General features: G+C 48.8%; 1 protein-coding gene across 3 annotated transcripts in view; it reads right to left on the reverse strand.

The window, feature by feature from the left end:
• DOCK1 (dedicator of cytokinesis 1) overlaps window positions 1-14,001 on the reverse strand; it is a 543,465-nt gene that overhangs the window by 430,629 nt on the left and 98,835 nt on the right. For 2 of the 3 annotated variants that reach the window (XM_021671704.2, XM_064373739.1), the window contains exons 12-13: window positions 11,082-11,224; window positions 4,269-4,394 (exon numbers count right to left, since the gene is read on the reverse strand). In XM_021671704.2, the coding sequence (XP_021527379.2) occupies window positions 4,269-4,394; window positions 11,082-11,224 (269 nt within the window). The remainder of the gene's footprint in view (window positions 1-4,268; window positions 4,395-11,081; window positions 11,225-14,001) is intronic. The other variant, XM_021671705.2, reaches the window with a different exon arrangement.

A 14,001-nucleotide genomic window follows, 5' to 3' on the forward strand; every position in this document is an offset into this window, starting at 1 on the left:
ATTATTCATAGCATAATTGTGAATTTTGCAAGACTGTCTAATAAGCTGCCTGTCCTCATAGACTATTACAAATATGTATTAAGTGATTATGAAGTATTTTCTACAAAACAGTCTTATCATTTAAATACATGACAAGAGCAAGTTTCATCATCATAAAACTTGCTGGAAAGAAGAAACATCTCTAAGCTTCTAATGGTCTGCTTGGTTCTCATCTGGGCAGAGAAGACTCTACTCCTTTGGGGGCAGCCAACAACCAGAGGGGCTCCAATGGTGTGGATGGCATCTGCTGCCCACGGCAGCCCACGGCAGCCCACGTCGTTGTCCCTTGTTAGACAGCTGGCTACAGCTGTGTGAGTCCTCAGTAGCCAAGGAATATCGTAGTATCCACTGGCTCTCCCAGACAACTGGCAAGGTTTACCTCCTGTGCATTCTTCTTAAAAACATGACTCGAAAAACTGAACTAAAAGCTGATTAAGAATGAGGATCGGCCGGGTGTGGCTCACACCTGCGATTCCAGCAATTTGGGAGGCTGAGGTGGGTGGATCACGTGAGGTTAGGAGTTTGAAACCTGCCTGGCCGACATGGTTAGCCCTCATCTCTGCTAAAAATACAAAAATTGGCTACCAGGCGTGGTGGCGCATGCCCGTAATCCCAGCTACTTGGGAGGCTAAGGCAGGAAAATCGCCTGAACCTAGGAGGTGGAGGTGCATTCCAGCCTGGGCAACAAAGTAAGACTCTGTCTCAGAAAAAAAAAAAAAAAAAAAAAAGAGAATGAGGACCACCAGCCTAAGATCAGGGAGGAAAACTGTGTCTAGGGAGAAACTTCCTGCATGGCTCTTCTCTTCTGGCAGGTAGCTGTCAGGATCCCGAATGGGGACCACAGAGAAAAGAACAAAATAGACCTGTCTATTTTAAAGTGAGATGGGCTTTTAATTGTAGGAGGGAAAAAACACAAGAAATGAGCTCAAGACTCTTCTTCCTACTGAGAACACAGGAAGCCCTTGGTAATGGCCCGACTGGGAGAACTTCACAAGCTTCATTAGCAACATGATTTAGAGGAAGCCTCGTTCCCAGCGACTGCTCCTCTGCTGCCTGCCTGGCCACCTCCCACGCCCTGGCCACCTGCTCTCCCAAGGAGCCAAGGAACGGCTCCGTCAAGAGCAGCAAATGCCCACTCTGGCTGAAGACCAAGGCTCCCTGAAGGAAAGTAACTCCTTTGGCCACTTGCTTTCTTGTTTTTGCTTTTGCTTTTTTTCCTTCCTTTTAAACTGCTCTGTTTTGGCTTTTAATGTATCCAACTATCAAATTAAGCTTTCATTTAAAAGTCATTATCATAATAATCCCAGTGGGTTGCTACCACAGCCACAGTAGACGTGCGGAAGGAGGTGCAGCTGCCGCCCACTGATACTGACCACAAGAGAAGTTAAGAAGCAGGGAGCACAGGGCAAGGGGCCGGAGCAAGGCCACCCAGCCAAGACTTGTTGCTCATTAGCTGTGGGGCCCTTAGCTAAGTGACAAGTCACTTAGCCTCCAAAGCCAGCACCACTAACCAGCCTCATTGTTAAGGAAGGCATAAACCATATGATCTCTCAGCCTAAAAATTCTATCAAGGCACAAACACCATCATCGAAAAAGAACTTCAAGGCCTGGTGCAGTGGCTCACACCTGTAATCCCAGCAGTTTGGGAGGCTGAGGTGGGTGGATTGCCTGAGGTCAGGAGTTCGAGACCAGCCTGGGCAACACAGTAAAGTCCTATCTCTACTAAACACAAAAAATTAGCCAGGCGTGGTAGTGCACACCTGCAATCCCAGCTACTCTGGAGGCTGAGGCAGGAGAATTGCTTGAAAGCAGGAGGCAGAGGTTGCAGTGAGCCGAGATTGCGCTGCTGCTCTCCAGCGTAGGTGACAGAGCAAAATCCCCACAGCCTTGGTCCCAAGTACACCTTGACTGCACTACTCCAGGACCAGCTCAGAAGACAGCCCTCATTTACAGCTGGCAAACCCCACAGATGGCATTCACCATAGACATCAGCAAATGCCTCCGCAGGTTACAGAACATTCTGGGGAAGAAGGAACTAGAAGTAGACATAGTGGATTCCTGACACATTCCCAGGTCGAAGGAAAAGTTGGCATCTCCTGCCTGGGTCCTTTAGAAGGACTCCAGGAGTCCAGTGAGCCACCAGAAAGTAGCAGAGCAGGTCGCTGGGTGACAGGACAGGCTCTTCACTATCCAAAGATGCTCATCTCTGCAAACAGCAGCAAAACCGGGCGATACACAGGTTCTGCACGCTAAAGGCAGGGAGAAGACTGATAACCGCCCACACTCTCTCACTGGTGCCCATAGCCTGGTCAGTGATTACTTGGCCAACAGAGAACAAAGATGACCCACCCAAGCTAGAATCCCTTCCTATGAGATGCATACCCAGGACTTAGCACATGGAACCTGCCAGAACAATGGTCAGCTGTATCATTTCCCTATAACTGTATCATGAGATGATCTTCTGGAGTTTAGACTCACTTTTCTTTATTTTTGAGACAGGGTCTGTCACTTAGGCTGCAGTGCAATGGTTGTGATCATGGCTCACTGTGGCTTTGACCTCCCATGCTCCAGGGATCCTCCTACCTCAGCCTCCCTGGTACCAGGTACTACAGGCATTCACCACCACGCCAGGCCTAGACTTAGTTTTTAAGTCTATCCATCATAAGGGAGACACTGCTGGCATGAACTGGAAGGTTCTGGGTTTCCCTTTAAACATGAGGACAGCCTAAGGACGCCAAGATAAATGCATATTGCCAATTACCTCATCCTGATTTATAAATCTGCATCCCAAATGCAAATACAAATAAGAACACAAATTAGTCCACTCCCATTAATAAACCTAAATTAATTTGCTGCATATAGACTTGACACACACAAACAATAGCTTCAGAACTGACTAAACGTCATGCTTTTCTTCCTGTACAGGTAAGCCTAGCTATTATTTAGCCTAACCAATTTAGATGTCTTTCATATGGATTTACCAGACAGAGCATTCAATGGCCCACAACAGCCCTGGAAGACGGAAGGAGTAGAAAGAACATGTCTTGAAGTTGCACTAAGGTAAGCAAAGCACCCACTGGGACGGCGTGCACACTGAGTAGCCACCACTCTCCTGGTGAGACAACAGAGGCCTATAAAAGAAAGCCACGTTGAACGGGGGTAGTTTGTCCCCATTTCCACGGCTCATTAGCTGAGCGAATTTTGGCTATAGTTTAATTTTGATGGGAATTAATTCAACACTAATTTGTAAGCTTCCAAGAGCTTGACATGGCTCAAGTTAGTTTTTTGTTTGTTTTGGGTTTTGTTTTGTTTTTGTTGTTTTTTTGAGACAGGGTCTCACTCTGTCACCCAGGCTGGAGTGCAGTAGCACGATCTATGCTCACTGCAACCTTTCTGCCACCCAGGTTCAAGTGATTCTCTCACCTCAGCCCCGCAAGTATCTGGGATGACAGGAGCATACCAGATAATTTTTAAAATTTTTTGTAGAGATGGGTTTCACCATGTTGCCCAGGCTGGCCTTGAGCTCCTGAGCTCAAGTGATTCCCCAACTCGGCCTCCCAAAGTTCTAGAATTACAGGCATGAACCACCACGCTCAGCCAAGCCACATAAGCATTACTTGCAAACCAAAAAGTTTCACATGGATATAAAGGATACATATGAACATGCTTCCCAAGATCTCTTGAAGATCAAATCAGATTATTATGAACGGTATTTGGATACTGAAAAGTATTATGTAAATACGAGATTAATGTTAACACGGAAATCCTGTTACTGGTTTGGTCACTTTGGAATTCATGACTAGAATTCATGGAGCAATACCACCATGATAACTCGCACTAGCTGAGCGGGCACAGGTCCAGGCATTTCCATGAAGCGACTATCAACCCTGCCATTCCCCCTAAGGTGGGCTTCCCTGGGCAGCTCCCTTTCTGATCTCGTTCCCTCTTTCTACCTGATGCCTACCCAGACATTTGCTGGGTGCCCATGCCCCCCTCACACAACCCTTGCAACTGGGGAGAGCTGATCCGTCCAGGGGTACAGTGGGTCGGGGGTACATTCCACCACTCCGGTCACAGCCTCATGATCCATAATCATGCTGGTGCTGACACCTACCAGGAGCTGAGCCCCTTCCTTGCCAGAGCTCATACATGACGCTGCCCACACGTCCTTCTCTATGGCCCGCTACCCCCACGGCATGCTCAGAAGCCCTAAATGAGCCAGTTCTTACCTGGCATGATGATCTCTGGAAACCCTGTTTTGCGAGCCACAGCTGTGGTCCTGTCCACTAAATGCGGAAACTCTTTTCGGATCTGATGGATATCTCCAGGAAGTAATTTCAATGTTACCCACAAACCTGGAAAAACAACGGATGCCATTCAGTCACATTTTATCCTCTGCGTTTTTAAAAATTTTCACAAAACTGACTTCAATGAATAAGAGACTTTCAATTCACAATTCAAATATCTCAAGAGAAAGGTGAGTACATGAGAAAGAGAGGGGCAAGGCAAAAGGTGCCTGTCGGGACTGCGTGCATCCGCCGAGCTGGGATGCCGGCCCTGCCCTAGGGTGACTCGCAGGCAGCTGAACGCACATCTGCAGCCGCTGTGCACTTGCTGCTCCGCTGAGGGCTGCAAAGGGCCAATGTCTCTTTTCAGTGGGTAGACATTTAAGATAAACCAGCCAGGCCACCTTTTTCTGGGAGGGGGCTGAGAAGTCTGTCATTTTCTAGTCTCCCAGGAAAAACAAAGGCAGGGGAGGATTCTGGAGTTGAATTCACAGCTTTGAGAACCCACCAAAGTCTCAAGTGGCCAACCCAGGGGAGCAGCAGAGCACCAGGTTGCAGGGTCACCAGCAGGACAGCCCTCCCAGCCATGCAGGTGCAGTCGTGAGCCCAGGCCCTCTGTGCCGCAGCACCACAGCTAAAGAGAACAAATACTCTGGCTGCTCTCAGCTCTTTTGGCCAAGGGAGAAATGAAGACTTTCAAAGCCTCTAAGCCTAGATACCAGGGGTGTCCTGGCAAGAGCGCGGTGAACCTGGTGGGGTCTATGTGTAAGAGCATGTGCCTGGGCTCTTCCTCCCTGCAAGGCTGACGGAGAACTGTGGTTTGTATAAATACTGAGTAGCAATCATATGGGAGGCAACAGTACATGGGAGCAAAGAAGACACTTCCAACAAGTCAAAGGTGGGGATAGGCAGGGGCTCGGCCTGAGCTGTCTTCTGTGATGGTATCTGTCTCCCCTGATGGAAAGGGGCTGGCACTATCAGTCAGCACATGGGAGTGCTCTGTCCCTGAGGCCTCAGGAGGCTGCCTGCTGGCTTCCCCCCACTCAGCTCAGTGGGGCTTCATCTGCCCCTCAGAACATCAAAGCCTCTGCCCTCACTTCTGCTACTAGCATGGGTATGCACACGTGCCTGTGGCTGTGCATGTGTCTGTGTGTGTGTCTGTGTCCATGTGGGTCTCTGTGTGTCTATGTGTCTCTGTGTTTTTGTGCATGTGTCTATGTGTGTGTGTGTCTGTGTGTCCATGTGTCTGCACCCATGTGTGTCTCTGTATGTGTGTGTGTCTGTGTGTGTCATGTCTATGTGCATCTGTATGTGTGTGGCTCTGCGTCTGTGTTTCTGTATCTGCATATATTGTCTGTGTCTGTATCTGTGTCTACGTGTGTATCTGTATCTGTGTGTGAGTGAATGATGTCTGTGTGCGTGTCTGTATCTATATCCATATCTGTATCTGTGTGTGTGTGTCTATAGGTATCTCTGTGTGTGTGTGTGTGTGTGTCTGTGTTTGTAGTGTCCGTATCTGTGTGTGTGTGTCTGTATGTGTGTTTGTGGTGTCTGTATCTGTGTGTGTGTCTGATGTGTTTGTGGTGTCTGTATCTGTGTGTGTGTGCATGTGTCTGTGTTTGTGGTGTCTGTATCTCTGCGTATGTCTGTGTGTCTGTTTGTGGTGTCTGTATCTCTGTGTGTGTCTGTGTGTCTGTGTTTGTGGTGTCTGTATCTCTGTGTGTCTGTGTGTCTGTTTGTGGTGTCTGCATCTCTGTGTGTCTGTGTGTCTGTTTGTGGTGTCTGTATCTCTGTGTGTGTCTGTGTGTCTGTTTGTGGTGTCTGTATCTCTGTGTGTCTGTGTGTGTCTGTGGTGTCTGCATCTCTGTGTGTGTCTGTGTGTCTGTGTTTGTGGTGTCTGTATCTCTGTGTATCTGTGTTTGTGGTGTCTGTATCTGTGTGTGTGTGTGTATGTGTGTGCAGCTATCCCCTCTCCAGATGCCTCCAGAGCAGGACCCACCCTCCATCACCCTCAGCTCAGAGCCCTGCCCTGGGTGGAAGGAGCTGAGACAGTCACAGGCCTGTCCTCCAGCAGCCTGCCTTCTGAGCAGCACTGGAAGATCACTGGCGGCCAGTCAGCGGTGCCGGCACCTTAGGCTGCTCCTGACGGGAGCCGCTCTGCTTGACTCAAACCCACACCTCACGCCCCGTCCTCCGGCTGCCCACTCCTGTATCCACTATCCTAGAAAGGCATTCTCCTTTGCACAGATTTGCATGAGTTGGAGCTGAGAAGTCAAAAGTCACTGATGATGCTTTGTTCTTTGCCAGCTGGTGAAACTCCCTTTCCTTTTGCTATCTGGTGAATTCCTCTAATTTATTCAAAAGTAGCAACTGAGCACCTACTATGTGCCAGGCAAATACTGGGCACTGCATCTACTGCAGTCACAGGGCAGGGCAGACCCTCAAGACCTCCCCTGCCAGGGGTTTAGCTTCCATTGCCAATAGTCAAACACTAACTCCACAGTCTCTTAGAGAAATACACAAATGCAAAGTTCTCATAGGAAAAGTCCTGAGCACACTGTAAGGCATCCCTGAGACGACAATCTCAAGGGTCATGGAGGAAGGGACATTGGGATTGAGACCTGCAGGAAGCAAGGGAATTGCAGGCCTGTATCTGTGCATGTGTTTGTGTGTGTGTATGTGTCTGTGCATGTCTGTGTGTCTGTATGGGTCTGTGTGTGTGTCTCTGTGTGTGTGTGCACGTGTCTACATGTCTGTGTGTGTGTGTCTATACATGTGTCTGTGTGGGTCTCTGTGTGTCTGTGTGGGTCTGTGTGTGTATGTGCACGTGTCTATGTGTCTGTGTGTGTCTGTGCATGTGTCAGTGTCCATGTGGGTCTCTGTGTGTCTGTGTGTGTGTCTCTGTGTGTGTGTGCATGTGTCTGTGTCTGTGTGTGTGTGTCTGTGCATATGTCTGTGTCCGTGTGGGTCTTTGTGTCTGTGTGTGTGTCTCTGCGTGTGTGTGGGGGGTGTCTCTGTGTCTCTGTGTGTGTGTGTGGGGGGGTGTCTCTGTGTCTCTGTGTGTGTGTGCACGTGTCTGTGTGTGTCTGTGCATGGGTCTGTCCATGTGGGTCCCTGTGTGTCTGTGTGTGGGTCCATGTATCTGTGTGTGTGTGTGTGTCTGTGTCTGTGTCCATGTGGGTCTCTGTGTGTCTGTGTCTATGTGTATCTGTATCCCTGGGGGGTTGGAGCCCCCAGATACTGTGGGAAGACAGTCAGGAGGCTGGGGTGGCAGGTACTGTAGTCTATCTGAAGGACGGGGGGCAGCCAGAGGGGGGATCAGGAACAAGTGTCAGGCTCTGAGCTGATACTGTGGCTCCAGGGAACAGGTAGGCAGGAGTACAGAGCATAGTGGGGATGGAATCGCAGCAGGGAGGCCACCGCATGAACCCAGCTGGCTGGCGGAACATAAACTCCACTGTGGAGGGTAGGGAAAGGGGACCAGCGTGGAGGTCACATCAGCAGAACCACGGGGAGTTGGGGTAGGAGGAGGCGCGGCTTGCAGAGACGGAGCCCCTTGCAGTCACAATCACTAGCAAGTGCCAGGGGTGCCATTCCCTGGAACAGGAGACCCCGCTGCAGGCGCTCAGAGTGGGGAGGGAAAGAAGAGTCCCAAAGAGGGCAAGGAAGGCCCCACTTTGAGAACTCACACGGGGACAGAGACGTCCGAGATAACAGGGGAAACGGGAAACTGGGAAGGGATGGTGCCCGTGCCACCACAGGGCTCCTGGTGAGAGACAGGGAAGTGGGGAGGCAGGAAAGGGAAAGGGCCGATGCTGGGAGGGAGAAGGGCAAAGACGAATGGGAGACGAAGACCAGAGAGAGCCCACAGATACAGATAGATGTATTACTCCAGGTAGGACTGCTTCTTGGTGTTTCTTTTCTTCCCTTTTTTAAAATTTTTTTTTCTTTTTCCTTTAAGATATGAAATTCCAGATGATGGGAGGGAGAGTTTGAGGGAGGGAAGAACCACCAATGGAAGGCAGCCCCCACAGAGGTATCAGGGATGGCACCCAGACAGGAGCACATGCACCGCTGCCCAGAATGTGCATTTCCCCAACAAAAGGCAAGTGGAAGCTGAACCCTGCCGACACTTGCTCACCCGGCCACAGGCCCTGGCACTGCCTGTAGCTCCCTACTCACCCAGCTGACCAGGCCCCTTTCTCTAATTCACACAAAAGCACCCTGAGCTAACAGCAGCTCCAGACCTACAGAACAGGTAGGGAGACAGGGCTGAAAAGCACCAGGCACCTCCTCACCCTAACGCCTGGCTCTGGCCTCCCACAGAGCAAACCAAGCCAAGACCCTGACGGAAGTGCCTGAGGAACCAGCGCCACGGATGACATGGAGCTGGCCTTCACTGGCACACCAGGACGCAGCTCAGAGGACCCTCACATCTTAGGAGTCTGAGTCCAAAACCCTCCCTGGAGAATAAAGGTCCACAGGCTAAATCTAAGAGAAAGACGCTCTTTGAAGGATTGCAGGATGTGGTGAGGTCATTATTTACAGAGGTCGAAGGTGAAGAGATAAAGATAGAACACTGAATAACACTTAATATTAGAGATGCTGCGCTTCAAACACCTTTCTCAGAAACACCAGCCTGCTCAAATATCTTCATACATAAACTAATATATTAGTGACACAATTACATTTATTACCACGTACTTTACAAATGGAAATTAAATGTTCCTGATTACTCTGTGTTTTGAATGCTTTTCTCACAGGAGAAAATGAGGCCAATTTTCACCAAAGAAAAAAGTGCATTTCGGGTTGACATTTGCTTAACCAGAATAACTAAAAACAAAGAGAATTAGCATACATTCTATCTCAAACAATAGAACCAGATGTCTAGTGTGCTCATGAATTCACTGTCCACAGAAAATGGCCCACACCTCTGGGTTCAGGGATCAGAATAATTTGGATTAAATATTCAGGATTTTGTCTATTGTGATGAGGAAACACGTTGGCACAAACCAAAACCAGGCCAAGGCCAAAGGCCGAGCTCAAGAGACAGGAGGCACCTGCAGAAAGACAGGGCAAACAGACCCAGCAGTGCTCTCTGGAGATGCGTATCTCCTCCATGTCCCTCCCACTCCTGGGACCGCTAGCAGTCACCTGACAGACAAGCAAGCATCAGGTGAAGCCTGGGCTGCTGGTGATAAAGTGAGCTCTCGGGGGCAGCGCCCTGCAGTCCTGATCTGCGTGACTGCACTTGCTGGCAGCACCGCTCACCTCTGACCTGAATTCCACCCCACAGTGGGCCCTGGAGAAACATTCAGTTTGAATGTAAACGTGCAGTCCTCATGTTGCCTAAGGGCATTCTGATTCAGGAAGTCATCAGTGATCCTTGACAAAACTATCCCTGTTCTCCTCCCTCGGATCTCACTGTGACTTGAAAAGGCCCACTTTTCCCAGCAGTTCAAGGAACCGGGCCCCTGATCAGCCCCAGGAGCTTCAAAGATCTTGGCCACACACCAGTGAGCCTTGCAAGGCAGGCTTCGGGTCCTCTTTCCCAATGATTTCCTGCTGGCCTGACACCAAACTCCACTTTCCCTGAATGACTCTAATGAAAGTTTGTCAAAACTCTGATGACTGCAAAAGAAACTGGAGATCCGAGGGCAGCCCCAGCTCGAAGCGCTGCAGGATCAGCCGGCAACCTTCGCACTGGTGCTCACAGCCTGAGTGTGACTCCAATCTAAAGAGCCCTAATTGGACCTCCCTGTGATTTTCAATTAAAGTGTAAATTGGGAGAGCTGTTAATTTATGAAAAGATGGGTCCTGGGTCAGCTGAAATTGCTCTGTCTGCAGAGGCCACGTCTCAATTATGTTCTGGGTTGGGGTTTTTGTTCCCCTACTGTTTGCCAGAGACAGGGGCAGTTCACACCAGAAGAAAGCTGGAGGTCCCTGCAGAGCCCTAGGAAGGCTCAATCTCTCTACCATTCTTCAGGCTCAATTCACATTCACCTTTAGAACAGGAGGAAATGAATCAAGATGATTGTTTTTTAAAAGCCTAGTGACATAAGGTAGCTAAACAATGAAGCGGGCCCAGTCACCTAAGCTCTACCGTGTGTACAGGCAGTCTGCATGGATCAGGGACAGAGACGGTCAAGTTCTGAAGGTGACTTCCCCTTGGGCTGGAGGCGGAGCGTCAGTCACAGTTGTTCCTGGCAGCCCTCCTGGCCAGCCAAGTGCCAACTGTCACCAGCCTGAGGTGATTGATTCATTCCTTCTGCCAGCAGCAGGTCAGCTGCTCAGAAACGTGTCAGTGTGGGATTAAAAACGTGAGTGTGAGGCGGGGTGTTGGGGAGGAGACATCACTTATATGACAGAACCCGGGGGAGCAAGTCTGCACAAAGGAAGTCACCTTCTTAGGGGGATCATCAGGGGAGCCCCAGAACAGGCAGTGATTAGCACACAGCATGGGCAGAGGGGAGTTACGCCTACTGCCTCCACGTTTCTCTAAACATCGAATCCCACCTCACTCTCCACCCAGGAGGTGTCTCTCAGCAACGTTCACAAAGGTGATCGATCGGCAAGAAAGCCATCATGCACTGTACACGGGAGCAACGATCACACACATTCTCCAACACGGTCACTGTCATCGCCGTCATCATCACCAACATCATGATCAAGTTCAAACCAAAACGCAACCCAGACAGCACCGTCCCAAATGCATGCAAACGGACACGGACAGAAACGAAACGGGAAAATACGTACCCTGCCCCTTGTGGTTGACTTCTTTGGCAGCGATGACTTTGTTTATAACAGTCTGAAGGAAGTCATTCTCCCCTGCCACCCTGGGTGAAAAACGGGATGACATGTTCAGCGGCTTGTGTCGAATGGCGTCGTCCAACGCGAGCCTGGAGGGCACGGGACGACCAAGACCACAGGAGACAAAGGGGCACAGAGACCCGTGGGTCACGGTAACAAGGGAACATAAGAGATCATCGTCACCGAGTGCGAGAGAGAGGCATCATGAGTCAACGCACGACAAAGGATGGGAGAGGTGACAAGAGAAACAGGGAAAAGCATTGATCAGGAAAATGCTGAACCACGAGAGGGAAGTCGAGCAAATGAGGGCAACCCTCTCCCCAGGAAATAAACGTGCATCGGGCCTCCACTGCGTCTCCATCAGACAACTGTCTTTTAAAAAAGAAGCTTGTCTGAAAGCCACATGGTTGAAAGGCATTTACTCCCAAAGAATGTTTATGGCCATTCGTCCAGTTTCAATAATTCTGAACACAGCATAGGTCAAGGGGCAGGTGGTCTAAAGGGAAAAACAAAATCGAGATTAAAAAAAAAAAATTCCTAAAACCTAATTGCTTGCAGAAGCTTGCTACTCTGCTCTCTTGGACTATGTATACAATCGACCCTAAAATGACTAAATGTGAGAAGAATGGCAGTCTTTGGAGAACACCACTGCCGATTCCCATGTGTGGCACCGTTATGAGTGCAGACCAACCAGAAGCCCGTGAACCAGAAGGCTGTCACAGATGCTGTGCTGTATGAGAGACTGGCTGCAAACAGGTAGCATACCCAAACAGAAATACCAAGTAGCATAGCGAAGGGCACTATGAAATGAACGAGAAAATATACAGCATGGCCATCATGTTTAAAATCAATCCTGGGAACAAGGACAGTGCTATCCATCACTTGAGCCACATGACTCGAGGGGACTGAAGACTGTTGTCATTTACCTCACCACGTTAAAAAGCCAGAGAGGGAGGGAGACGTGCAGTGTGCCTCCTTCCCTGAAACCAACCCTGTGAGACAATAAATCAGTTTTAATGGAGCAAAAAACAGTTTCATTAGCATGACATTTCCCAAAGAACTGGTTTCATTGCTTCTTTTGCTATTAAAAATCATGCTGTTCTTTTGTTTCTAACACTGCAAATATTCATCTGTCTAGCAGTCTTCCTTTAATGGAGCACGGGGTCACAAACTACGTAAGAGTTACACACGGAATAATATACTTTTCAAGTGGACATTCCACTACAAGATAGAAAAAGATGGCAGCAAAGCACAACTCATACACAATTCATAACATATTCTGTGAAAATCCATGAATCTAAGACTAACAACCTCCCTAACTTTTCAAACAATCCCTCAAGTTGTTTTGTTTTGTTTTGACTTTTCACAGAGGACACCAGCAGGCAATTTCAACTTAGTGGTACATCTGGGCATCAAGAAGCTCTGAGGTCTAATATATAATATAGCATTCAAAACAGCAGGGGCTGCATTATTTCTCATGAGAGAATGAGGCAATTTAATATTACAATTTTACAAAGGTGTATTTTATTTATTACCTCAATATCTGCCCATGTTCCACAATAATATTACCTTTGTTTTCTAAGGAAACTTCCAGATTCTGCAGTACTGTGTTCGCTTTATAAGCTCTCCTCACTGGTGGGACTGCAAAACAACTTTCTCCAGCAGAGCTTTCTGGAAATGTATAGTGTATGTGCTGCCCGGGACGGTAGCCACGGGCCTCGCCTGCTGCCACACTTGAAATAGGACTAATGTGACTGAAGACTAAGTGTTTAATGCTACTTCATTTTAATTTTTATTAATTTTTTGAGACGGAACCTCCCTCTATTGCCCAGGCTGGAGTGCAGTGGAGTGATTTCGGCTCACTGCAACCTCTTCCTCCCGGCTTCAAGCAATTCTCCTGCCTCGACCTCCTGAGTAGTTGGGATTACAGGCGCCTGCCACTACACCTGGCTAATTTTTCTATTTTTAGTAGAGACAGGGTTTTGCCACGTTGGCCAGGCTGGTCTCGAACTCCTGACCTCAGGTGATCCGCCCACCTTGGCCTCCCAAAGTGCTGGGATTACAGGCGTGAGCCACTGCACCTGGCTCATTTTAAGTATTTTAAATAGTCACATGGAGCTAATGGTTAACATACTGGACAGGAGAGTAAACCTAAAGCAGTTAAGCCACAGGTGACCTTTGCCTTTTGTTGTGCATGGTGAGATACATATAACTTAACCCTGACTCCAAGCTCAATAATGCAGAGTTTGCTGTTATTTCTATGTCAAGAAGATAGCAAAATCTCCCACTGAGCTGTACAAAAAGCCTTAGGATGCTATCTGACCAGATTGTCTGCCTGCTAAGAAAGCCATACTCTTCCTGTCTTAGCCAGTGGCACTCAAGTCCCAGATGAGTCCAGTGGGGCTGAGTGTGTTGCTTCATCACCAAGGAAGCGTGGGGCAGAGGGAAGCCAACCTCACATCTCCTGGCCCGCAAGGACAGGCTCCTTCAGCCACCCAATTACTACCTGCCTCCTAAACCCTTCAGCCAACAGCTGAAAACAGGAAAATTTCTAAAATCTGAAAATGGGTTTCAAGTCTGAAATCAATTAAGAATAAAAATGAGGGAAAAGTAAAAATGCAGAACACTATGGCAGGCGGATTCCACTTCCCTTACCGTGGATTCTTCCCTAACACCACCCCCAACCCCACACCCAGGAGGAAGCTGTCTCTTACAATTAACCTCAACATTTAGATTCCTTTCTCTCTCCCCCTCTGTCTGAGGAGCAGGAGTGCCAGGAAGCGGCCAGTGACCATCGTCTAGGCACACCTTGCTTCCATCACCAGGGAAATAAAGGCCAATTCTTTCAACCAGTGTCACGGGCTCT

This window comes from Aotus nancymaae, unplaced genomic scaffold (assembly GCF_030222135.1).
Source record: "Aotus nancymaae isolate 86718 unplaced genomic scaffold, 86718_ANA_hifiasm-v0.15.2.pri h1tg000010l, whole genome shotgun sequence".
NCBI classification, from domain to species: domain Eukaryota; kingdom Metazoa; phylum Chordata; class Mammalia; order Primates; family Aotidae; genus Aotus; species Aotus nancymaae.